This window comes from Sinohyriopsis cumingii, chromosome 5, assembly GCF_028554795.1.
Source record: "Sinohyriopsis cumingii isolate HCF-2022 chromosome 5, ASM2855479v2, whole genome shotgun sequence".
NCBI lineage: Eukaryota > Metazoa > Mollusca > Bivalvia > Unionida > Unionidae > Sinohyriopsis > Sinohyriopsis cumingii.
The window spans coordinates 59,726,440-59,753,835 of NC_142965.1; the positions used below are offsets into that span (position 1 = coordinate 59,726,440).

General features: G+C 37.5%; 1 protein-coding gene across 2 annotated transcripts in view; it reads left to right on the forward strand.

Annotated features, from left to right (window-relative positions):
• LOC149799256 (integrator complex subunit 6-A-like) overlaps positions 1-27,396 on the forward strand; it is a 96,035-nt gene that overhangs the window by 28,087 nt on the left and 40,552 nt on the right. For both annotated transcript variants that reach the window (XM_089958554.1, XM_089958555.1), the window contains 6 exons: positions 2,192-2,394; positions 5,380-5,665; positions 6,265-6,359; positions 15,959-16,069; positions 16,568-16,647; positions 25,539-25,688. In XM_089958554.1, coding sequence (XP_089814680.1) covers positions 2,192-2,394; positions 5,380-5,665; positions 6,265-6,359; positions 15,959-16,069; positions 16,568-16,647; positions 25,539-25,688 — 925 coding nt within the window. The remainder of the gene's footprint in view (positions 1-2,191; positions 2,395-5,379; positions 5,666-6,264; positions 6,360-15,958; positions 16,070-16,567; positions 16,648-25,538; positions 25,689-27,396) is intronic.

Below are 27,396 nucleotides of genomic sequence, written 5' to 3' on the forward strand. Positions count from 1 at the left end.
AAAATAATTCGTTGTGAACAAGCATACAGTTATTCATGGACTTAGAGCATTGTACAGCATTTTGGAACAGATAAGAAACCTGGCATAGTAGTCAGCAAAGCACTGATTCAGGGAAATGAAATTTGGAAGAGCTCAAAATTTTACTTTTGAGCAGCAATATGCAATAGATACTACTTGTGAGCTGTGGATAATTGTACATAACAACCATAAAGAACAGTTTTCCAACTTGCTAACCTAGCTATGCATATGATTTAGCGGACTATGATAAGGGGTTCTCAGTACATTACATTACTCATTCACAAATAAGGAACAGATTAAACTCGGAATAAACAGATTAATCCTTTTATAACTACAGGAGACATATTTCAAGGAGACAGCATCATTTGGTAGATTGGTGGAGAATGTTATAATGGTCCTCCCTACCTATACAAAACTTTATCTGTGCAATGCTGACTGCCACGATTATATTGGGTGAATTGGTGGGTAAAGGGCTTACAAAATTGCCATCCTTGCAGTCTTCCAAGACACAAGTTCAGCTGCAGATGTTGACTGATACAGAAGTTTTTATGCAGCTGCTGGCTAAAGGGACAAGATTTTCTCTATGTCCATCACAGACTTTATGGATGCTTTGGAACAGATTGTACATATTGTCTTGTGAGCAGAGAGCCATCACTTCACTGAGTCATGCCCATAATAGTGTCATGATATATGGAACCCTATAGAGATAAGACTGTCTGATCTGTCTTTTTTTGCTGACTCCTTTGCATGGGTGGTTCTGACAGTCCAACAAACCACCCACGCAAAAGCCATGCATACCAATGAAGCAGGCAGTTGATCCAGCTGTCCATCATGCTCTCCAGCCATTTGTATTAACAAGACTTGCATGGCTAATGCAACCAGTGGGTAATACACTTTGAGATTATGGCAACTCCAAATACATAACTCTGGGGATGGATGTGCTGAGAAGGTCTGCTATGGTTGACTAGTCAGATCACCCATTCCAGTTAAATATAAAGATCAATATCAGACACTTTCCCACTTTCCGTATCCTTGTGAATTCACTGCAAAGAAGGGACCAGATCCTTCATACAGATTGGATAACTGATTCATTAATTGGTCTCTTTGGATTTCTGCACTTTGATGGTTTCCAGTTATATACATTTTTGTAACAAGGAAGAATCACAAACTGTTAACCATTTGTCTCTCTTATGTCCTGCACACATAAGCCTGGCTTGTGGATGTATTATCAGTCACTTGGGAGCTGATTTTTTGCCTTTGTCTCCATGGTGCTGGTACCCAAAATTATGCAGTAGTTGAGAGGTCATAACTGATTTTAATCATCACTAAGGTGGGACTAGTCTTGGGTCATTGATTTACTATAGGATCCCGGCTAATTAGATGATGGGAATCAAACACGCACAAACTTCTGATCATGATTCCAATGCTTTAGTGACTGAGCTACTTAATATCATTGGTTGTTGATCTCACTTGTTTCAATGTTACAACTCAATGTGTGGGGCCACTGTTAGCTAAAGATAAAACCATGAATCCAAGCTGACTGCACAAATTAACTGATTTGATAATGCCAGGTGAGTGTATGTACTACAAGGGTAGGTGTGTGAATCCATGCTTAATTCCCAGGGTCTGAGAGAGATCTGGGGAAAAATGGTGATTGTGTACATGACTTGTCCTTTGTTTGCAAAGAACGTGACATATATATATATATATATATATATATATATATATATATATATATATATATATATATATTAGTTAATGGAACAATATATATTATACCAACAATAATAGATTTTATAGAAACTGTATGAATGAGTGATATCAGGCCCACACAGGAGTCTTATTTCAGTATTTTCAACAAGATACATTGTAAAATGTTTAGCACACCTGGTTGTTACCAACTTGGACTCCAGTAACAAACTGGCTTGGTGATCATACCGATCAATGAGATTCAAAGTACCTGATTGCAATCCTGATGTTGCCAGTGATAAATAATGAGGTGTCTAGAAAAATAAGACATAGTTCACTACAGTGAAACTTTACCTGGCCAACAGAGCTTGTGTTAATGTGTGTTTGCCCAGTACATTTGTTAATCTATCCTGGTATGTCCAGGCAAAGGATTTTTTCAGCACTAAGTGTTACACAAAACTTAAACTGATTTACTTATTTTCAGAAAACCAGGATCCAAAAATACCAGATGTAATTGAAGTTACTGAAGAAGACAAGAAACCCCAGGTGCCACTACAGCCAAATAACACGGCCTGGCACAGTTGTAGGAGGTTGATATTGGTTCCTAGATCAGCTCAGAAAGGTTATTCCGTGGGGCATTGGCCTATACCTGAGGCGTTTTGGCCAGATGTCAATAATCCAACTTTGGTGGGTTTCGGTGGTATTAGGATTGTTTCTATAAATTTGCATTGACTATCAATTGACAACTTTGCAAATTCATCAGTTAGTTTTTGTAATTTAGGATTATTACCCAAAAACACTTTTTGGAGCTTTTCTAGATAAACGGATTACACTGAAATATTTTTTTTTGTCAGTTAGCTCAGTTGACCACGTTAATTTATTATATGGCTCTGCATCTGTCATGTGTCATCCATTGCCTTTTGTCTGCTGGTCCATATACACTTGTACACATCTGTCATGTGTCATCCATTGCCTTTTGTCTGCTGGTCCATGTACACTTGTACACATTTGTCATGTGTCATCCATTGCCTTTTGTCTGCTGGTCCATGTACACTTGTTTGCGAGTATTCTAGAGGCTTCATTTCTGATCAGGGTTCTGTCAGAATGCTGAAGGGTTAGATTATGAACAAAATCAATGGATATTAATGATGTGATCTTGCATTTGATTGGCTAAGCTTGTAGGCACTCTGGAGGCCATAACTTTGCTATTAAGCTTAAGCCAATATCATCAGGATTTCAGTTGAGTTTGATCATGAGTTACATCCTCGCAATAGTAATGATGTAATTCTGCATAAACTGATGACCTCGTTAATAGAGGCAGGGAGAAATCCAATAGATAATGCAGGATGTATAAATAAAATGTCCTGTTTATGTAAAAACATTGATCTTATATATATGTATATATGTGGTCTTGCAAAAGGATAAATTAAATCAGTAGCAGATGACAGTATAGTGTTTTATACTCGACAGTTTAAATACTTCTGTCAATTAGCATTCTCAAGCTGACATCTCAACTATCAAGGTAAGCGATATCAGGTACAATGTAGCTTCATTTCAAAAGACTCAAACATTTTTAGTTCCACAAATACAGTGAAGCCAAATGGCTGCTAATGTCCTAAGTAGCAATGATGATCGCATATAATGTGTTGGAGAATTTGACGTTTTTGTAATATTGATATTTTTGCACAGTGGCATTTCCATGGGATCTCGAATCACTAAAAAGAGGTTGGTGAAAATTATATTGTGCTACTCATACTTAGAGAGTTAGGAATAATAATCCTCAAGTGAGGGTACATGGAAAAATGGGGGAAAAGTACCTTGCCACAGTAACTTGTCCATAAAGTAATAGCTGGTAAAGAATTTTAAAAAATTTCAAAGTTGTACAGATTGAAAATCATGGACTGCTTTCCAAATACACAATGAAAAGAGTATGTGGGTGTGTGAAGCTTATTAGACTATCAAAAATCCAAATAACACACACATTTCTTTCACTGGACTATTTTTGGAATTGTTACAATTGTAAAATAATTTTCTTATGCATTATGTAATAGGAAAGTCACAACCATGTCTTTTTATGTTCTTTTTTTTCCCATATTTCATAGCACTATGATACACATTGGTAAAAGGTGACATTATATTACTGATGTCATAGTCTAATGATCACATTGTTTCAGTCTTTGCAAAAAGCATGGATTTTTTCAAAAGGGGTTTGCAATGAGGCGTAATAGTTCTTGAAAAAGTTTCAAAATGAAAATGGATTACAGTGTTGTATTTAGTTTAGTTTGAAAACACTATTTCAAGCAAAACTCTTTGTTGTCAAAGAAATTCTTATTTGTGCTTGTATATATCTGTTTTTATCAACCATAAAATTGTTGAGAGGTCAATCTACCTGATCAGACTGGTTTAACTTCAGCATTTTCAAGGCTGCAGATCGACCTTTTATGAAATAAGACAAGTTTTGTTTATGTTATACAGGTTTTTCAATAGATGCATACCCTTGGGTTCAGACACGTGGACTTTAAAGATGACCCATTTTTGATTCGCAGAATTCCAACTTATGCATCTTTGTGATGCACATAGATTTGGGCTGGAGCATAAATCTTGATTACCCTTGATTTGCCTCCTGCTTAGTTTCTTACTAATTGCACTGTCCATAACAAATTTACTGTAGGAGGCATTGATTGACATCTGCTTGAGAACAATTTACACCTTGATGGCCAATAATATTGAACCTAAGGAAGATATTTATGAACTGGGTGGAGCTAATACTTAGGTGCAGCTGAATTTAGTTGAATTGTTTCGAGATTACGTTTGAAGTTTATGATAGAGGAAATGATTATGATAAGAATGGACTACCTTTTGATCAAATATCAGAACTGGTATGTTTGGACATCAAATTATAATCAACTAGTCAGAACTGGAGTGTATGGATGGTGGCTTGCGAAGCCGGTTGTCAAGGTGTGGACCAACTTGAATAAATTTACTGGCAATCAATTTGCTTCATTTAGCGAAATGTTTAAAATAGGTTATGTTGAGAAGTTCAAACTATTATAAAGTATAAAATAATCCTCTGTTTCAAATACAAAATATACACAAAATAACGCGTAGTTGGAAAGAGAAAGTTTCACAAAAATCAGATTGTATGTTTCTTACAAAATAGTGTACAAGTATTTCTCAGTATCCAGCAAGAGACAAGAAATCTTAATTATCATTTGTTTCCACCAATGACAAGGAGTCACAGCAATGGGCTCATGACTTCAAAAGAATTGACTCTTGAGATTTCAGTTTTTACTTTTTTATTTTGACTCGAGATTTTTGAGTGAAAGGTCAACTGACTCTTCACATTTGAAATGTATTGAGAACCCTGTCATAGTAATATATTGTGTCATGCTAACTGGAGATATATTTTTTCCAGTTTCTCCATACTAGGAACACGTTGAATGAAAATCATAAATGGCAGATCTCTCATATTTTAAAATTCTTAAACATTAAGCATATTAACAATAAAGAATAATGTTAAAACTGATGCAAGACATAATTTCAGCATCCTATAACTAATTATGTTGTATCAAAAATTAATATTTTTGTCAGTAATTATTGCATAAAAAATAAATTACAAAACATAACAGAATAATCTTAACATTGATACCTGTACTGTTTTCGTTTTTTCAGACCCCAAGAACTGCTCATCCAATTGTGAGATTCTCATGTGCTTATTGTGAACCTTTGGTAATAGACAATTTACCCTTTGATAAGTATGAACTTGAACCCTCGCCTTTGACTCAATACATTTTAGAAAGGCGACAGCCAAATATGTGTTGGCAAGTATTTATAAACAATAGTGCTAAGTATAGTGAACTGGGACATCCTTTTGGATATCTGAAAGCCAGCAGTACGTTATCGTGTGTGAATTTGTTTGTAATGCCTTACAACTATCCAGTGCTACTTCCTCTGTTAGGTAAGAATGTACTTTCATATGTTTGATTTTTGTTTCTTACAATCTTAGATGTGTTGTTTTTTCCCCATTAATTTACCACTTGTTAATGTTTATTGAAAAGTTTCACTGTAGGCCACAAATCTCTTACAATAGGTCAAGAAATGGAGGCAGGGTGGTTTTGTTCTAAGGACACATCTGTACCTACAGAAGATCTATCATGTCTTGTTTATTGCAACCTCTGAGTTATGTTTTGTTTTGGGAATAAAAACATGAATAAATAATGCATGACAGAAAAGTTGTAGTTTCTGCTTTCTTGAACATTCATAATAAAAATGTAAACTTCTGTTTTACCATCATATAATAAAATATTTGAAAATGTGTCAGCATCACAAAAGAATGTAAACTGTTACTATGAGATGGAGATTTTATTGTATTGCCTGCTTTAGCAGTACTTGTATCACTTACGGTGCTGATATACTCTTCGTGTTAGGAAACATGAAATTTTATGAATGGTGCATCAGGAAGTGCCTTTCAGAACAGACATTGTTTAATGGAATCCTTTCCTTGTGTAATGTTTTATTGGATACACGAGACCTAAAAGTGTTTTGTCTCACTTTCAGATGAATTATTTAAAGTACACAAACTGAAACCAAACAACCAATGGCGACAACGATTTGAGAATTACCTGAAAACGATGCCAGGATACTTTGCGCAGGTGAGAAAGTTTAATTAAAAAAGATAATTGCATCTTCTAAAATGGAAGTAACTAATTATGCATTGAGATTCAGTAGCCCTATAGTAGTTACCTTTTTTGCTCATTCTTCTGTCTATTACCTCAGGTTGAATTCAGATACCATCTAGGCCAGCCCAGGTTGGCTGTCTCTGTGTGTTCTTGGGAAATGAACTTAGCTTCTATTTCCTTTGCATGTTATAGCCATAAAAGCATGTGTTTTAAACCAGCCAACATCCACAGCTGTCAGTCCATTCACACTTAGTGTAACCACCAAAGACAGGTCTCAAAATCCACAATAGTCTGCATGCCTGGTAAAGTTACAGTCTGACTTAATTTCAGTAGGCTGCTGGGTAGTAAAGTTCCAGTTGTTACAATTAAAAACTTGTTTCTGGTAATTGTCGAAAATCATAATAATTGGATGATGTAACACTTGAAGATAAATGTGTAAATCCCACAGATTCAGTTTCCCTTTGGAACAATTGAGATTTGACTTTGCATATTAAGACTCTATTTCCAGTTTTTCTAAAGGAGGCAAAAGTGCTGTTTACAAACAAGAAAAATGTGTTTTTTCTCCTTCAAATACGTTTTCTGTTCATATTAATGTTGGTGGGGGAGGTGGCGGAGTATAAGCCTGCTACCTCCAGAATGCAGCCCTACTAAATAAGACAAAAATACTTAATGTTGGGCACTGAAAACAAAGGGCAGTAACTTTTGCCCATTACCTCCCCAGGCCATCATGAGGTGTCACTAGCTTGTAAGCTTCACTTCTGTACTGTCAACTTCGTATATGATATCTCCCATAAATCAACACCATTTTGGTGTTGATTTATGAACCTCAATCATCCAGGAATTAGGACTTGTTTAATAATCATTCCTCATCATGTGGTTTAACATAATTTTAAATTTTTGCAGATTTTATTTGAATTTGTCACATTCTCAGACTTTGTCTGTTTAAACTGCTATACAACATGCTATCGTTGAATGCTTGTTTTGTCATTCTTGTTTTAGAACCCACTGCCTATTTTCTGCTTACCTTATATTTCTTTTGGTGTCATTTCAGTAAAAAAACATGTTGACCAAGTGTGTTAAATGTAAGAACTTGATAGTAAGGGAACATACACAAATGTCCTGTATACTAAATGTAATTAATCTCTTTCATGCAGCGTGTACAACATATGGTCTGAAGGGTTGGACAGAAGTACTACAGAATGGAGCCAAAGGGAAAGAGAAGAAAACCAAATCTAGTAAAGACAAAGCAGACAAGGGCCCTGAGTGGTTGAGTGGCCTAAAGCGTTCTCCGTTACGGATCACTGCCATCTCACCTCACTCTGTGCTGGTTCGAGTCTCGGATTCAGCCAGTGTGGGTATGTGGGAAAGCTTGCTGGTAGCTTCTTGTGGGTCGGTGGTTCTTTCCAGGGTTTTAACTGGTTCTTCCTCCACCATTAATACTGGCTGCCATGTATAGCCTATCGTGTGCTGAAAAATGGCATTAAACCCTACAACAACAACAACAGCAAAGCAGACATCCTTAGTATACATCTAAAGTCAGAATATCTTGTGAGCCTTGTAGAGGATGTTCTTGCTCCCTCCCCCCATGTGCCACATTTACAACAGTCGGCCTCTGTTACCTCTGTAACCATAGATGATCAAAACACTGATGATTTACAGTCTACCGGCTTGGAACAGATGTGATGTCTAGTTAGAGAGATGATGCAGTTATTAAATTCAGGCCAACTTTTACTCTTGTCTCTCTGTTATTTTCACAGGATTTTTGTTATATATGTGTTTAGGGAGTACCCCCTTCCCCATTTTAGGTAGCCCTGTGGACATAAGAGCATGCCCAAGAATGGCCTTGTGGGCTTTAAATCAGGTCTTTTCGGTATGACACAGACCTGGTTTACTGTAAGTTCACAGTCTATGCACTATTGCATTAGAGTGACCTATATAGAGGTGACAGTTTATCTATATGTGCAAGCTGATGGAGACTCTTTTTTGCATTGGGTGTGAAGATAATCCTACACAACAGCCATATTTAGCCATGGAGCAGTCTTCAAGGCTGCCATCAGAGAAATATACAGTGTTGTTGGCTTCAGAATGCCTTCTGCCACTTAACTGCCGTGCACAACTATATGGTAAAAGTGTTGTTAGTTCATTGTCCTTCCAACTGCTTTCCCAGTCATCAAAAATTAAATTAATGATCATCAGTCTGGAAGAATTTTTAATCTAGGGAATGCAAAAGCTTTCTTTTCTGAAAAACAGGTGTCAATGATGTTTTCATCTAGCTGGTACAAAAACCACTCTGATGACATGTTTGGTGGTTTACCAGCTGTTGCAAAATAGGGCACTGCGTATGCCTGGGAGACGTTGGGTCATTAAAAAAGCAGGACCATGGCAAATGTACTGACAGCTCTGATTCTTGAACTGACTCCACGTGACGCATGTTTACGCTCCACATTGCTCAACCAGCATCTTACCCTGGCTTAGCAGGTGACCCACTTTAGTCTACCATTAGTCTTTGGGGGCAAAATTGAAGATTTTCAGAGGCACTTAGCTCCGGAATTGCTACTTTAACTCTACACTCAACTGGCACAGGCTTCTAGGACAAATCAACAAATGCCAGAGCAGAGGGATAATAGGCAGGCAAGAGACAAAGGGTCTTTAAAGTTTGGATCCCAGCCTAATGCATGAGGCAACAACCTAACCAGTTTAGGAGGCAATCTTACAGGGGAGACAAGAAACCAAAAGTTTCTCTGCATCCATGCCTTCTTTCAACATTGACCTGCAAAGCCCACCACCTGCAGACAGACTACTGGTGGGAAATCAACTTATGCATTTCCACTCTCACTAGATCCTCCTACTTCTTCAGAACAATTTGGTAATCCAATTCATTTCAAAGGAGCATTGGATTTCATTTATCCAACCAATGTCTCTTTTCTCCTCCCTTTTCACCAATGTACTGTCAGATGGGGTGAATTAAACTTTTCTGCAACAGAAGATATGATCGCTCTTCGACAAATGAGCAGTGGGGATTGTGTAAAATCTACAATCTCTGGGTTTTGTTTGAGGCTTTTCTTATCCGGAAGGAGGATGGCAAATTGAGGTAGGTCATCTACCCATGTCACCCCAACCCATACATTCAGCAACCAAAATTCAGTATAGGATGAGATCAATAGGTCTCCACATCAGAAGGGATGAGTATGCCATCAGTCTTCATCTGACCAATGCATATTTTTATGGGGGGCCCTGAGTGGCCGAGTGGTCTAAAACGCTGTCCGTTATGGATCACTGCCATCTCACCTCTGTCTGCACAGGTTTGAGTCTCAGATTCAGCCAATGTGGGTATGTGAGAAAGCTTGCCAGTAGCTTCTCTTGGGTCGGTGGTTCTTTCCAAATTTTTCCTGGGTTCTTCCTACACCATTAATACTGGCTGCCATGTATAACCTATCGTGTGCTGAAAAATGGCATTAACCCCACAACAACAACATAATTTTGTGCCCCTTTCCACCCCACGTCATAGAAATTTCAGTTCGCTTACTGTGACATCAGTTTCAAGTTTGACCCTTTTGGTCTAAACATTATCCCGTGGGGTTTTACGAAAATCATGGACTTTATCTTCACTCTGTTGCATTTGACCTTATCTACAGCGACAGCAGCATACATGGAAGATGTACTCCATAAAGATCTTTTGGCCAAATTTGGATCTGAATCAACTTAAAATCCCTCACCTGTTTTGGGGTTTTAATATGACTCACTTGAAATAATTTGAGCTTTTATCCTGCATTTTGCTGAAGCTGCTATCCTACAAAACCTGTTTCCATTTAGCCTTATCATCACCATCCAGAGTAAATGTGTTATATACCCTTTCTATTGACCCAAACTATCTTAGTTAAGATTGGATGGTTCATTGGTCCTCTTAACATGACCAATCTTTGCAGCCCAAAATAGGTTAATGTCAGTCAGCAATAAGAGAGTTGTCATGTGTTCCCTCTCCTCCTTAGACATGTTGAGAGCAACAGCCATGCAAGACCCTATTTGTGCCCTCAATCACTACTTGAAAGCACAAAGGCAGGTCGTGGTACCATCAAGCAACTCCTTTTCCTGGCAAAAGTAGGTGCCAGGATATCCCTCTCAAGTACTATCTTCATGGCTGATGTGGGTTATACGTTTGTCATACTCTAATGTCGGTCACCTCATGACAATTTTTAGGTAGTGAAATTGGAGTAATCTCTACAAGCTTCAGATATAACTTTTCTATCCAAGACATGAGAGAAACTGCTGGCTGGCACGCATAATCATCCTTACAGTTTCTAACGCAGCAACATTCCTTCAATCTAGTAGTGCAATGGCGGTGGCCTAAATGACCACCAGACCCAGTTAACAGTCAACACAGCCTGTTAGCTTCACTGGATTCTTCATTGAAATTTGGTTGGTAAGAAGATCAGTAATGATCCTCTTAACCGAATGTAGAGGAAACAGGGTGACATGACCTTTGACTGTGTGGCTTATCAGATTAGGAGAATGGGTTATCATTCGCATGGAGAACCCAGCTGCAGTCCCCTAGAAGGATACCCAAGGTAGAGGTTGGATGCTCAGCATTACCTCCTATTACTATTCTCCTAATGATAAAGTGATATGGGAATGTATTTGAAGGAGAAAGCAAATTTTTAAGTAAATTATGGTTCTCCAAGATTTCTCACCTTACCAACTTGTTCACCATGGCAGCTTTGCATAAAAACTAGTGACACTTGGTGGTGGCAAGGGGAGGTAATGGTCAAGAGTGAATGCCCTTTGTCTATGGAAGATAAACAGAAAAGACAGATTTTAATCTTTTTAGAAGGGCTGAATTTGGGAGGTAGCAGGCTTATATGACACCACATGAATGTGATTGGATAAGTGTTCTCAGAGAAAGATAATTTACTTGGAGAATGACATCAAAGAAGAGAATAATGTTTGTGATAGGGTAAAGCATAAATGAATGTTTCAGTGGACATGGACAAAAGTCAGAAAAATGGCTGATTCTTGATTAGAACGATGCAGTGCAGTGTGACTGGTGTTTGAAGTTTCTGAAATGGACACAAAAATCCAATTTGGTTGCAGGTTGTTTTAACTTCATATTTTAATCAGTTATACCACATAGCTGCCCTCACGAATTTGGCGTGAATTTCATGACTTTTTCAGCTATTCACAGATTCACGCCACAAGCCAAAAATTCACAAATTCTCCAATTCTCAGTTATTTTAAATCTTTAATAAAATAACCGATTTCCCGTTAAGAGCTAGTTGTGATATTTGCAGTTGCTGAAACAGTCCGGTACTCCTGGTCGCGACATTAGAAGAACTACAGCCAGTTAGTACAGTTGGCCTGGTAGCAAGCATTTTAGCCTGATTTAATCTATATGTTTAAGTTTTACAAATGCTTTTGAGAGAAAATGGGGTCTATCCGGAATTTTGCTCCACACATGCATCACAAACACTGACTTGAGTTACCATTCATCATCGCATATAAGATCTTGAAAATGTCTTCACCACCAAGGAAAAAGAAATGTATTGCTCAAAATGTGAAGTTTAATTTGGAATATATCAAAAATTGGCCGTGCATTTTGCCATTAAACATTGATATACATCCTGCTTTTTGCACTCAGTGGCACTCAGTGTACCACAAATTGTAGTATTGTGCATGGTCGCAGAGACAATGTGAGGAAGCACATTGGTTGCAGAAAACACGTAGAAGTTGGAAAAATTAAGAATTCGCAGATTTCAGCTCCAAAATATTTTAAGCCATCGGTGGAAGACCTGCAAGCTGCCAATGCTGAAGCATTATTTGTGAGTTTTCTTGTTGAAAACAATCTACCTTTATCAACTGGAGACCATGCTAAACATTTGTTCTGACAAATGTTCCCAGACTCGAAAATCGCTTCCAAATGTTCCTGTGGAAGAATCAAAAGTGCTGCAGCTCCAGTGCATTTCTCATTGCAACAGTGACAGTGAAAGAGTATTTTCTGTAGTGAGAAACAATAAGACGGACTTTAGGGCCTCCTTAGCTGCAGAAAATTTGTCAGCAATTTTAGTCACCAAGATCAACCAGCAGGCAAGAAGTCTGAACTGTTTAGAAAACAAATTAAGATCAAGCAGTTGAGGAAGTTCAAGTCTGCCACAGTATCATGTCTTGATAAATAAATATTTCTGCATATATGTAGTGTTTTAGTTTTATATTGCGATCTTGATATAGTGTAGTATTGATGGTCAGAGTGGATGGATTATTGTCATGGTATTTTTCACTAATTCATGTCCAAATTCACGACTTTTTATCCCTATTTTCACTAATTGTGAGCCTGGAAGGTTGGCAGCTATGATACCACATAAAAACTGAGCAACACAAAATTTAGGGAGAAGAGCAGCTGTGCAAGAATAGCGGGCTTCTAGTAAAATCTTGGAAAATTTAAATCAGACTGTGTTGTGTTTAACTGGCTAGTGAATGCTGGCAGATTTGGACCCTGGCTGGTTTGAACCAAATTAATGGATGATTCAGACCAAATTCCAGGCTGATTCAGACCACATGAAATATTTTATAATGAAAAACAATGGAACATGCGTACCTGAATTAGGTTAGTCATTATTCCAGTTTTGCCAACACAGTTTATTATGATAATTAACATGAGATCCAAAAGGTTTCCAGATTATAGACATGTGATGTGTAATATAATATGGTATAAAGATAAAGACTACATAAATATAACAAAAAGCATTAACATACTCAGACTAATATATATGGACAGACAGGTTTTACTATATAGGACCAGTTTTTGCCTTTTCTAGTGTAAGTAATTATATTATTTCCTTATAAAGTTAAAGAAAAACTTTCTTTTTTTGCACAGAGGTGAATGAGCTGCTTTGAACATGTTTTCCTATTTGCAGTCAAGATAAACAGTTATAGAACTGTTCCATGAAAACATATCTGGGACCCAAGAAGGCACTTTTGATGTGGGGTACTCATCAATTGATGCAGTTTCAGATTTTCTTATCATTTTAATATGAACTCTATGAAATCAAGTACCCTGGCATATTTTTTTTTAAACAGCCTTCACTGGGTACCATGTACATTTAAATGGAATAGCCCTTAGCTCATTTCATTTGTTTTGTATACAGAAATATGCCCTCATTGTAAGGTTCATTTCCTTAAAGGCATTTTTAACTGTTCGGTGTACCTCTGAAATAATGAGAAAAATCCTATTTCAAACAATTTAAATATCACATTTACATCGAAGATGAAATTTAAAAATATTTCATCAGGTCTAAATCAGCTTGCTTTCTTCTGTGAAAAAGCCTGTTCTGAATCGTCCTCCACCTGGGCTATACAGAATAATGACCGTGACTCATTTTGAACGGATATGTAAAGTAGCTTTCTTTGTTTATTGGAGCAAAGTTCGTACTTTTATATCATGCATGATGGGGATATTTAAGAAATAATAGTATTGTGACTCTAGATAAGTGTCTGACTTTGTTTTGTGGAGGTCTATTGGAAATTCAGCAAGTTTAGTTAATTTCTCAACGTACTAGCCTTTATGGCTTCATAGAAATTTTGTAAATTCTAGACCTGAAAAATCTTCAATCCTTGCACATAATTTCACATCATTAGTAGGTGAATTTCCTATTACAGTTGGATGTGGCTTTAAAAAGTTTAGTCTTTGATTCCAGTTTTGATGGAGTGATTGCCCTTGTTCCATAATTTTTAAATCTGCACTAAGGGGGCAGGGGCCAGTTTTTATGTACAAATTTAATGTCGCAATCAGTGACCTAGTATAAAAAATATTTTAAAAAATTCAAATACACAAGTGAGGTCAAAAAGGTCCATATTTTTAGATACCTATATTAAAGCAAAGCATAAGAATATTATTCACTTGATCAGAGAAGTCAGTGGCAGTTCATAGCAGAAGAAGTTTATGCACCCCAACCACTATTTTATACATGCATATTTCACATCCGAAGGCCATTTTTGACAGCATGTGGTGCTTACAGTGCAAACGCAAGCCCTTTACCTGGATGAAAATTTTGAAAAACATTGTCTCCTAAATAGCTTGATGCAATTCAGAATAGTTGTCATCCAAGCTGTTTTTGATATATTCTACTCGCCTTGAACCCATGTATCTACTGCTATGGGAGGCTAGCTCTTCTTCCTAGCCGACTATTGGTATTTCACTATCAACATACTGCAGAGCAACTATGGAAGGTGTACGTGCCTGACCTCAATTTCAAGAACAACACAAACCAAAAACACCTAGTTCACAAATATACCCATATCTATAAACAGTAAACAATAATAGCTGAAAAAGTCACCATAGCCTTAAGTTAAGAAATTTGCCAGGGGCCAATTTACGAAACTGGACCCTGCCACCTAAGCAGATACTTGTAGCTGGCATGACTGCTGAACCATTCAGTAGTCTGATTCAGGCTGTAGACCTCAGACATGTCTTTTATGTGTTTTGTCTCATCAGCACCATTTGGGATAAAGTTATGGCCCCTGACCTCTGGTATAGCTCATGAACCAGTCAACATTTTCAGCTTCAGTTTGTTTTGGTATGAATATTATTTCAACAACCTAAATGTGGCTTTTATGGATTTTGTCTCATCAGTTCCATTGTGGATTGAGTTATGGGCATTGACAATTAACTTTATATCATTAATAGGGATGTAAACCATTCAACATATTCTGATATGTGAGATTTGTTTAATAGATATAGATGCTTTTATCTCGTCAACTCTGCTTTGGGCAGTGTTATGTTTGTTGACAGTTAAATTAATATCTTCATAAGGGATGTGCTTAAAACTGTTTTAAGTTCAAGATATTGGCTGACACTATTTTCCTTAATTTGTTCAAGAATTAGCTAGAATGTGTGCAGTTTTTATGTTTTTATGTTAATTGTTTGGATTTATCAACATCTTTCATTAGATTCTACTCTTGGGTACACCTTTCAGCTTTTTTTGCATTTAATTAATTTTTGACAACGGATCACTGCCATCTCACCTCTGTCTGCATGGGTTTGAGTCTAGGATTCAGCCAATGTGGGTATGTGAGAAAGCTTGCCAGTAGCTTCTCGTGGGTCGGTGGTTCTTCCCGGGGTTTTCCCGGGTTCTTCCTCCACCATTAATACTGGCCGCCATGCATAGCCTATCGTGTGCTGAAATATGGCGTTAAACCCAACAACAAATTTTTTACAAACGAAATTATGTTGCTGTTGTACTGATACATGTGAAAAACAGTTGCAGATTAGACATACAGTATAACAAACACCTTGATCAGTGTCATGGAATAGTTAGATATTAGAATTAGCTGTGACCTTAATCTATGTGTAAATCATGAACATATTTGCCTTGTAAATGTTGTTTCCCACTTAAAGAACATTTGCTGAGAATCATCTCCCCTTCTTTAGTTAATGTTATTACTGTTATCACAGGTCTGTTGTGTATAGGATGTAATAATATGAGATAAGTTTGGCTTGTCTGCATACAGACATTTGAAAAGTTAAGTAGCCCATATAGATGAATTAATAGACTGATTTACTGATTTATTTAACTTTGTTGCAGCCTTTGAAAAGAGCCCTAGGAAGAATGGGTGCACACAACCTTGTCCCAGACAATTTGGACAACTGTTTGAGTTATAGCATTGTAACCTACCTCAAGAAACTGAAAAACACTGTGAGTAAACCAGTCTTGTTTTGTTATATTGATTGCAAGGTGCTAGAGAGTAATAAGGAATTGAGAGCTGCATTTACTTGAGGGTAAAAGTTGTCAGAGTAGCCATGCCAGGAATGGTTACTTGAGTTGCTTATGTGAGAGAGGTCAGGAATGCGACCAATTCTATGTATCAGCCATTCAGGTATGAGCTATGATCAATATGGAGGTGAAATTTTGACACTAGAATAGATGAGAAATGATATAAACAAGAACTGACATTTTGGAAAAGGCAAGCCTTTCTTTTGGTGTACAGACATAAATTTTAGCCTTTAAATGTTCTTCAGCTGCTGCCTTTAAGAAACAGGCTTGGATTTAACATGGTTAGATCTTGTGCAATTCTGATATAATATTGAAAGAGATGCCAATAATTCTGATTTACTTAATGTGAAATATCTCATTTGGAATTTGGCAAAATTAAAAATTATTACATATTTACTGATTTTTTTATATAATTTCCAGGCAAAAATGGAGATGGACAGATTAATAGCTTCTGTAGGTCAAAAGATTTCCCTTAGTGAAGGAATCCGAGTTAGTTCCAGGTGAGATTTATTACAGATTCTTTGTAATTTTCAAAATTGGCTGTTTACAGCATTTCTGCATGTTTAATTTTATTCTGCTTGAATTTACCCTCAAAGTAGAAGACTATCATTGTCAAGAGGATGCACTGTTGCCATGGTAATGGCTTTGATTGTGTCTTAGATTACAACAATAAAATGAAATGTCTTGAAAATATTGTTTAAGAATTATATTTTTAGAATTAAATCTGTGAAAAACGTAGAAAAACAAACACATTTATCCTTGAAGTTTCATGAAAGTATGGATTTTTATTGATCATTGTTTTTACGAACGTATGGGTTATGAAGGAATTGTTTTAAATGGATCATATTCCATGTTCAGTATTTCTTGTACCCTGTTTGCAGCTTTAATTTTTGTTATTGAAGAGATAATGTTTGATAGTGGGGGGGAAAAGATTCGGTGTAACAGTACAGTTTACATTTCAACAAAACCCAGTGCTAACAGGTATTGACATTTTTGAAGAGTACTTAATTGACTTTATATAGACTTTAACAATTTGTACCATTGTCAGTAGTAATTCATTTTTATTATTATTTAAAAACTATTTTATTTCTATTTTAACAAAATAAATAGTACTCATTTTATTTATCATTTGCAAAATAAATATGTAACTGAATAAACTGAATACACAATAGAGCCTTGGCAAAAAGACCTCAAGTTTTGTAGCCAGTAATGCAACATTGTAACTTCCAACATAATGCATCATTGTAACTTCCTGACTAGCCTGCATATTTCCTAGTCGACATGTTTCCAGCTAGAAGTTCAGGTCTGCTGACTTTAGCTGCATGTTGCCTATTTCTCTCATCAGTGGAATTTGCACAACCCGCATATAATTCCCAGCTACTTCAGTGACTTTTTGACTGAAAGATAACATCTCCATCTGTCTGAAACTTGGGGGACTAGAATAGATCTGGATTCACTTGTTTCTACTACATTCATAAAGAATCTGGTTCTCGATTTCCACTCCTTCATGCAGATGGATGTGGAATCAGGGATCTTATTTACACTCCCTTCATGCAGATGAATAAAGAATCTGGGTTCTTATTTTTTCTTTGAGTACTTTCCCTAGTCACATTACATCAGAAATATCAACCTGCTACCTCATGAATCCAGCCCTGCTACAAGATGAAAATCATCTTTTCTTGTCTATCTCATAGACAAAACACAGAACTCTTGCCCATTACCTCCCCTTGCTACCCCTAGGAATCATTAGGTTTTAGCTTCACTTCACTGCTGCACTGTTAACATTATACAGTTTATCGTTCTAATTGACCCATCCTACATTCTTTTTGGATTTATTTTGTGTATTAATCATTCTGCTGCAGGTTAAATACATTCTTTTTTACAATTTCTGCCAGTCTGAGTGATTTTGTCACATTTAGGGACTTCGATTTTTTAAGACCACAACATACTACGCTATCATTGACCTCTGCAAGGTCATTATTAGTTAGCATGACTTTGATTTTTTTCCTTTGCTTGCTTTGTTCATAGCAGAGTTGGTTTTGAGCAAGTTATTTACATGCTGCATTCCTTATGTATGCTTTGTTTTCCCTTCTGTGTGTCATTTCAGTAGAAAGGTCACCTAAATACTTGAATACATAAGCTCGAAACATAGTCTTGAAGTTTTGAATGCGACACTGATTTGTTCGATCACTTTGTTAGTAACAGGAATATATTTTTATTAGCAAGTTAGTAACATGATGAATTACTAATTTATGCTTTGCTTTCTCTTGTGACTCTTGTATATACTAAGTGTACATCATCGGTGACATGTGTATGACTTGTGTACAGGAAGTCTTGGCTACAGTATTAGATAGTTAGTAAAATACTGAATTGCAGCTCTATGCTTTGTTTTTTCTTCTAATGTCATTTCAGAAATGTTCACTATATGCATGAAATGCACATTCAAAGCAATAGTCAGTACAACATTGAAGGGAAAGACAGCTGTAATAAGCAAGGAAGATAACCTAGCTTCTTGTTGGTGATAACCAATTCATTGGGAAATGTTCCCCAATTTTAGGCAACCAAGTGGGCACAAGTCCCCCTGCATGTATGTGTGTGTACCAGATCCATTGGATCCAGCTGCTGATACCACTGCACTGTTAATGGCCATACAGCCATCACCTTCCAAAATGGGAGACCTTTTAAGAATTTAAGAAGGCAGCCCAGCCAACTAGTTTGTCACGTGCATTTCCAACTCATTGGGGGAGTGTTCCCCAATTTTAGGTAGTTCAGTGGGTTTTAAGTCCCCCTGCATGTCCGAGCATGGTCTTCGGGCCTATAAGTCAGGACACATTGGTTTTGTACCAGATCAGTTGGATCCAATTATGTAATCCTTTTCGTTGAATGGTCCAGCCAACTATGTTTAACGGGGATCTTATGGACAGAAATCTGTCCATCTAGGCCCTTGAAGCAGCTGGGACTGGTGATAACTGGACCATCTTCTGTACCACCAACTGCTAGGCTGACCATTTGCTGGGCAAACCAGCTGGTAGTCCTGGCACTGCCAGACTTCTGTATGTTCTCTGCCTGTCCACAAGTGAGAGCTAGCGACTTCTTCATGAGATGGAATCGAGTCTTCAGTGCCACCTAGTATGGCTTCTTGAGAGCTGCAAGTAGACCCATATTGGGCCTCAATCAACCATGATTCATGTCATACTCAGATCTAACTATGGAATAGACTGAAGTTTGGCTTTCAAGCCGCCATCGAGAACATTTATGGGATAGTGGCTACTTCATAATGCCCTTCATCCCCTATCGCTTCTCAGGATTATAATGCTAAAGAATCAGTAGATCTCAATGAGAAGGGAGATTTCTTCCCCAATAGGCTAGACTTAAGGTGACAGATTCTTCAGTACTGATCTTCCAGTACTTGCAAGAATATAGCAGCCGTTTATATGTCCACTGTTTTATCAGGTGGACAAAATGTGCTCGGTGCCACATCAGAGCTGTTGGATATGCCTCATTGGCACTTTTCAGACTTGACAAAGACACTCTTCAATAGCCATGCTTGGGAGACGTCGGCCAGAATCATTAGGTCATTGATCAGGGTTGCTGACCATACCATTGCCAGTACTTTGATGGTTTCGGCCGATTTACACCTGATACATGTCACGCGTCTGCGATCCACATAGCTCAAACCTCATCATACCCTCCCTTTCCAGACGACCTTGTTTGGATTACCATTGCGTTTGGAGGAAGAATAGAGGAAATTCCCTCAGAAGCAATGGGGTCGGGTTGATCCAGGTGATTTTGGAGGGCTTCGGCTTTCATCCATCAACAACCCCTCTCCTGGATGGACCATTAGATCAGGAGAAGGATGATTTCTACCAAAAGAGATATGGTCGCTCATCATTTAGGAAAAAAATGCGGTGACGCTTATGCAAAGATTATAATCCCCAGGGTTTCATTCAAGCCTGTGTCTTATTCTAAAAGCCAATAGCTAGTTGACAGCCATAGTCGACTTGAGGCACCTCATCCAATTCATTGTGATTTTAATGTTCAGTTTGGAGATTGTGGGATTGATCTGCCTCTATTTAAATGGTGGAGTATCCCTTCAGTCTCGATTTGCCTGATGCATATTTTCACATCCAAATTCCAACCTGTTCAGTGCTCAAAAAAATTGATAGCCTGATGCCCAAGGCCCCTCTAATTATAGTTCAGGCCTGTCCTGTATTCAGAGTGAGGTACCCATTGGGCAAGTCGAAAAAAAATTAGTTTGATTGAGGAAACTTTGATCGTGCTGATGAAATGAGTAAATGTACTTTTCAGGATGTTGACATGCATGCCATAACACGGTGCAATGTAAATCAGATTACCACTGTCCTACATAAAATTGAGATCTGATTTTAATAAAATGGAAGCTATGCTAAAAATACAATTATGTACTCCCAAAAAACACAGGGGAAAAAACAACAAAGAAAACCCTTTCAGTCTATGCCCGTTACTTGTAGACTTGTAGTATGTATAAATGGTAATCTGTAATGATTGGAACTGATATAAAACTATCCTTTGGGCAGTTTAAATAGTGGCCATTAAAGGAAAAGATGTCGGGGTATAAAATCAAAGTTTCACATTAACTGGCTGACAATAGCTAGTGAGATGTGTTGAAGGATGCATTGGGTGAACCCATTGTGCTAATTTGCACAGGTAGGATCAGGAAGTGGAACAACCCATTATAGGTAAATTAAAGAGATGATAGTTGCTTGTCAAGAACAAAAGATATTACATATTACTGCCTTGAATGAGAATGTTTGAGCCGCTATGTATGATATTTTTCACAAGATTGTGAACAGTGGCAGTGTTTCTTTGAAGCTGGATTTTACTGCATATATTGAATGCAAAGCATGATCATTTCAGTTATGGGAATAGTGTTCAAGTGTGATTCATTTCTATAAAATTTATGTTCGAATTGTAGCTATTGCAATGTTGTGTGACTATATTAGAAAGGGGGAAATTTTTTGGAGTCTGGTATATACCTGACAACTTTTTAAAAGCTAAGTAGGGAGTATAACAAATAAAACAGTGAGATTTGGACCTAAAATGGGGAGGTTTCTATGAGGCATTTTTTAAGCACTGGTTTCAATAAATATTGACCAGTCTTCCAGGTCCAATAAGGGTGAAATTCTCAAAGAAAGCACCAGAGGCGCCTGCAGAAACTTGGGGGTGGGGCGTACTTCTAGTGGTCAGCCATGAAAGTTTTATGAATGTAGGCCCAAAACATGTTTAAAGGTGAAATTGGTGGAAGCGATGGGAGGCACCAATTCTTCCTGTGACATGCTTTATTTTCCCCCAGGACAAGCTCCCCATTTCATATTCTGGTCAGCTGTGGCTAAACTGCATAATAGCTAAAGGTTAGACTTAAGTACACAAGCATAAAGCCAGTGTGACAGATTAACAGTTAATCCTTATCAATGCATTTATCTTGTGAAAAGGACTGCCCTTCAGACATACTTTAAAGAAACCATGTTCTACAATGTGTATGTAAGCACCAGCAATTGATTGGCCAATGAAAAATGTCCTACTTACAATGTCAGGACTTCATTTTAACAGTTCAAATCTGCAGTCACAAGATAACGTATATGTGGCAACTGTTTTTTCCATGTTTTATATCCCACCTTATTTCCTATGGTTTAACTCTTAAGGCATGTAACACTGTTTACTAAATAAAATGTTTACTCTGAATTAGTTCTTTGGGGGCACATATACTGCATGGTATATTTTGTTTTATTCCATCTTTTTTTTTTAATCATGGTAATTAAGGTTATGTATATCGTAGAGAAATGCCAGGTGTTTATTAACTGAGTTTCTTTGGCAGAAATGGATATGTAATTTTGTTTGCAGAGAACATTACACAGCATTCACAGTGATCATGCATGGAATTGAAACTAATTGGTGACAATTTTATTATTTTTTTTTTTTTTTTAACCATTGCACTGTTGTAGAGGTTTCAAAAATCTGAACTTCACTTGAATAGTGTTTAATCTTAACATTCTATTTACTGAAGGAAAAAAAACGTTGTGTGATATTGATTAATTCATCACAACAGTATTCAAAAGTGATAAAACAGAATATGGCATTTGTGGATTGCTTACAATATATCTATGTATTTTTTTCTTCTTCTGAGAATGAAAATTGACAGACATCTTGAGTTCTCTACGAAAAATTGAGAGATATTATGAGATTGGGAGGCAGGTGTGCAAATAACCAAAAAATCGAGATGTTTTTCTCCTGGCTTGTGAGTTGACCGATATGAACTGTCCGGGTTTGTGGAATTTCAGTCAGGGCTTGTGAGTTTATTTAAGTCACCAGCCCAGGGCCTGTGCCTAAAACAAATTTCTGTGAGCACTGCTGTGTTATGAAAATTTATCCGCTTTGCTTAGCACAACACTGTTTTTTAGTTCAAAGTTCTCCCCTTTGGCCTCGGCATCAGTGCTTGCCAAGATTATGGATTGCATCATCACTCTGTTCTGATTGATGTCATCTACATTGACTTCACCTTACCTGGATGACATCCTCCAGAAACACGTGCTAAATTCTATTTTAACCCAAGGTGGGAACAATCTCCTTTCTCTTTTAGATCATCTAGGCTTTCTACTGAACTCATCGAGTCCATTTCCAACAGGACTTGGATTTCAGCGGGTTTTTGCAACTCCACCATTTATTCAATGCCGCAACAGACTTGATCCCGCTTGACTATCTTTTTATGAGGCCCTTACAATGACATTGCAAGCACAATGACGCTCCTGTTCAAGTCCTCTCATTAACAGTCAAGATTAAGCCCAGGATGCGATCATTCCTGCGTCAGTGGCACAAGCCAGTTGGCTGACCATTGGAATCCACAAGTGTAAATAGGAGTATGTACCGACAACAGTGTGTACAGTTGGGGTGACCGCCAGTTGCTAGACTTCACTACCATCAGCGGCATATGGGAGCCAGGGGAATGGCCTCTACACATCAACATCATAGAAATTATGGCTGTTATCAATGCCATTTGCTTCTGCAAAGATCAACTCAGCAAAACGATCCTCATTAGGTTCATCAATGCTGTTGTGGTGACCTATCTCCACAAACAGGTAAGCACCAAATCACCTGACCTGTGTATTCTGATTTGGCTGTTTCTACATTGTTGCAACAACCTCATTGTCAAAGTACAGATTAGACACATTCCCAGCAGGCTCATTGTCTTGGCTGACAATCTATCCCATAGAGGTCAAGTCCTTCACATTGAATGGTCTCTCCATCAAGCAGTCTTCACTCAGATTTGTGCACTTTTGATTGTGTCTTGTGATTGACCATTTGCGACAATGTGGATTCACCCGTTACCTTCCTTCATCTCACTAGTCCCAGACCCAGAAACTTGGGCTGTGGATGCACTGTCAATAAGTTGTGAGGGATTGTGGGCATTTGCCTACCCTCCCTCAGTCCTGATACTAAAAAATAATCCAAAAATTACAGGGTCAAAATTGAAGATGCTTCTGATATCCCCTCTCAGATGGGACAAGTCCTGGTCCACCGATCTACTCCTTCTTCTGATAGATCTGCCAAGGAAGATTCCAGCCAACCCAAAAGCAACCACAGCTCCTATCAGGACAGCCTTGTGAGATGGACAATTTAAAACTTCGATCGTGGAGAGAATCTCAAGAATGGATCTCCACTCAGAAGATTTCAGAAGGAAAGTGGCAGCATGTTTTCAGGAACTGTTGCCATACCAACAACATACCTCTGAATGCCACAATCCCTCAACTGTCCAACTTTTTTTATCTGGTTCATTGAGTAGAAACAGTTGGTCACATCTCTATCAAAGGCTACCGCTCCATGATATTGGACACATTCCAGCATCTTGGCAGACATGATTTTGAGTATAATAATAACTTATCAGATCTTCTAGACCGTTCATTTTGGTTTCAATTAACCAAAATCCCTCACTCTGTTTCCAGATGGAACCAATCATGGTGTGTAACATGGCTCAATTTAAATCAGTTTTAGCCCTTAGCCCACACTTTGCTAAAGTTACTATCATACAAGACTTGATTCCTGATAGCTTTAGCTTCTGCATGCAGGGTAAGTGAGCTGTGTGCCCCTTCTGTCAACCCGAACACTCTTCAGGTCAGAATGGAGGTTTTTTTTTGTAGTTCTCTTGACTCAGCCAGGCTTTTTAGCCAAGAATAAGTTACCATCCATCGGTAACCAAACAGTTGCCACTTGCCCATTTTCTGTCATAGTCGGGTCAAGAACAGCAGCCTTGCAAGATCCTGTTTGCACTCACAAGCACTACTTGAAACGCAACTGAAACAAAGTGTGGCACTCGCAAACACCATTTCCTTCCGGTGAGAACTGGGATACAGGATATCACCCCTCATGCCATTTCTTCATGGCTGACACGAGTTTTATGCTTGCCATATTCTAACATTTCACTAGATCAGAGTTGCCTCACAAAGATTACAGCTCAAAGACTTTGAGCCATCTTTGCAAGCCTTAAATAACGTTTAGATCAAGATATGTTAGAAGCTCATGTCTGGCATGAAGTGTCAACCTTCTTGAATTTTTCTGTCAAAGATTTAGTATCACAGAGGGAATCCTTACATTTGGTTGGTCTGAGGGTGGCAGCATAGATGGCCACCAGATCCAAATAGATCAACACAGACTGTTAGCTTTGCTGGATCCAGCGGTGAAATTTTGTAAGTAAAATGATTTCAGTATTGATCCTCTTATCCGGATGTAAGGGTCACAGGCCAAGTGACACCAGGCTGTGTTGCTTATGTAAATAGGAAAATGGGTTATCATTCGCATGGGGAGCCAACCATCATTCCCTAAGAAGATACCCAAGCATCCCTTCTTCCTATTGTTCTCTTAATGTAATGTGATTAGTGAACATATTTAAAGGAGGGCAAATTTTTCATTATTTTGTTTCTCCGAGAATACTTACCCAATCATATTACTTAAAAACCTCTCAACCACCCCATGATGCGAGCGCTCTGGTTAGGTATATCACTCGGCTCAAAACTAGTGACTCATGGTGGCAGCAAGGGTAGGTAATGGGCAAGAATTATTGACCTTTGTCTATATGAGATGGACAAAGATGATGTTTGTCTTTTAGTAGGGCTGGATTCACGAGGTAGCTGGCAAATATTCCTAACGTAATGTGATTGGGTAAGTATTCTCGGAGAAACATCATTTATTTAAAAATTTGCTTTTTACACCCATTCATGCAGATGGATACAGAATCTAGTTCTCATTTCCAGTCCCTTCATGCAGGTGGATCAGGAATCTGGATTAATAAATTGACATTAGAATGGAGTCTGAAGTTTTGAAACCTATTGATAGACACCTATGTTTTTTTTCTGGCTTTCAGAACAAAAACCTCCATACTGCAGAGGAAGGATTTTAAGCAGCTACTACAGAATGTGGATGGGAATATGTCATCCCTGAAGCAGGAGTTGACAGACTTCAACACATTCACCGTGGCAGTCCCAGACAAAGATATTAAGCCACAACCCTTCAGGTAGAAGTAGTCTGATAGGGCTCATCCTTTTTTTCCCTTTGAAGAGATCTTTTAAGAAGCCATTTAAATCCAAGGAGTTTGCAGCTGAAGTTTCTGAAATTGTGCAAGCGGCCATTAAGGTTTAAGTGTACTGTATTGTGCCAGTTGATGTTAAGGATAAAGTTTTCCATCAGTATGCATTGGGTAGCACATGTACATGAATGAGCATTGCAAAGTCAATGATACTATTATTGATATATGCATCAATACAGGGATCTCACCTTTTCTTGTTTTTAGATCTTATTATTACACGTCCAGTACTGTTATATTTGTTGTGATTATCGGTAATCTTGAATAACAATATATGTTTGATTGCTTTGACTATGGCTTAGTTCTAGTCTTGGGATCTTGCAATGTGGGTATGCAAGAAAGCTTGCCAGTAGCTTCCCATGGGTTGGTGGCTCTTACCAGGATATTCCTCAGGTTCTTCCTTCACCAGTTATATTGGTTGCATTGTATTGCCTATTATGAGATGAAAAATGTTATTAAGCCTACAACAACAACAATAGTGCATTGATACTTCTGTCCTTAGCATATGATGTCATTCAGGGTTATATCTTACTCTGAAGTTTACTGCTGTACCATGTTACAATCTTTATAGAACATGTGTACTTGAAAATGGGATGAGAGTTGTTAAAGTGAAACTATTAATTAAATTTGTAATCTTGGAAGATTTGAGAAAGATATGTATTTTTGAAGATGTTTAATTAAAATGATTTAATATAGATATATATTTGGTTGTGAGTTATAGGGACATACATATTTTAGTCTGTTGATCACAGGTTTAATTACGTACACCCTGAACTGTAAGCTCATCTCGTGTGAGTGTAAAACTGCACATATTTGAGTTCTGTCATAGATTAGTCTCAGTCCGAGACACTTGGTGTGTAGAGGAAAGGGAAAATTTTGGTAGTTTGTTGTAGATGTGACAAAAATGGATAATTTCAAGCAGAATTTATAGGATGTTGATAGAAAGCAGGGGAATAATTTGAAACTGGTTATAAAGCAAGTTGATGGAGAAAAATGTTAGAGAATTTTATTGTGTAATTGAGGAAGATGTATGGTACAAATAAATGGATTGTTAAGAAATGAAAATTAATTAATTAATTTACAGATATGAAGAACTAAATATGCAATCGTTTTATTGAAAATTGCTGGATAATACGAAAAGGAGAAATAAATAAATCATTTATATCTGAATCGTAGAATTTTGTGAAAAATACAAGAAAAGTGTAGCCAGCTTCAACTGTTTTTGTTGGAGTATATGGAATAAGGTCTGCTTCAACATTTAAAAACTAGTTGAATCTTGCCTTGTTCTTTTATTGGTAAATTGTGCTAGTAAAGGGAACTGTCTCTTTTGGTGATCTGACTGAATGATATTCTACCGAATATTCACCAAGATACAGCTTTAATTAAAAAAATTAAATATAAATATTAATGTAGCTTTGTCTTTGCTTGACTTCCCCATAGTTGATTAATGGAGTCACATAATATTTATCCTTTTGACTTCAACCACACCACACACTTAATATGTCTCTGACCTATCCATTCATTCATCCTTTCCATTGTCCTTCTATCCATTCTGACTTGACAAATATTGTATTGTAGCACATTACAGTACTTTTATTTGAGTGTAATGACTTTTCAACTGTATGTTTTATATGCAGTA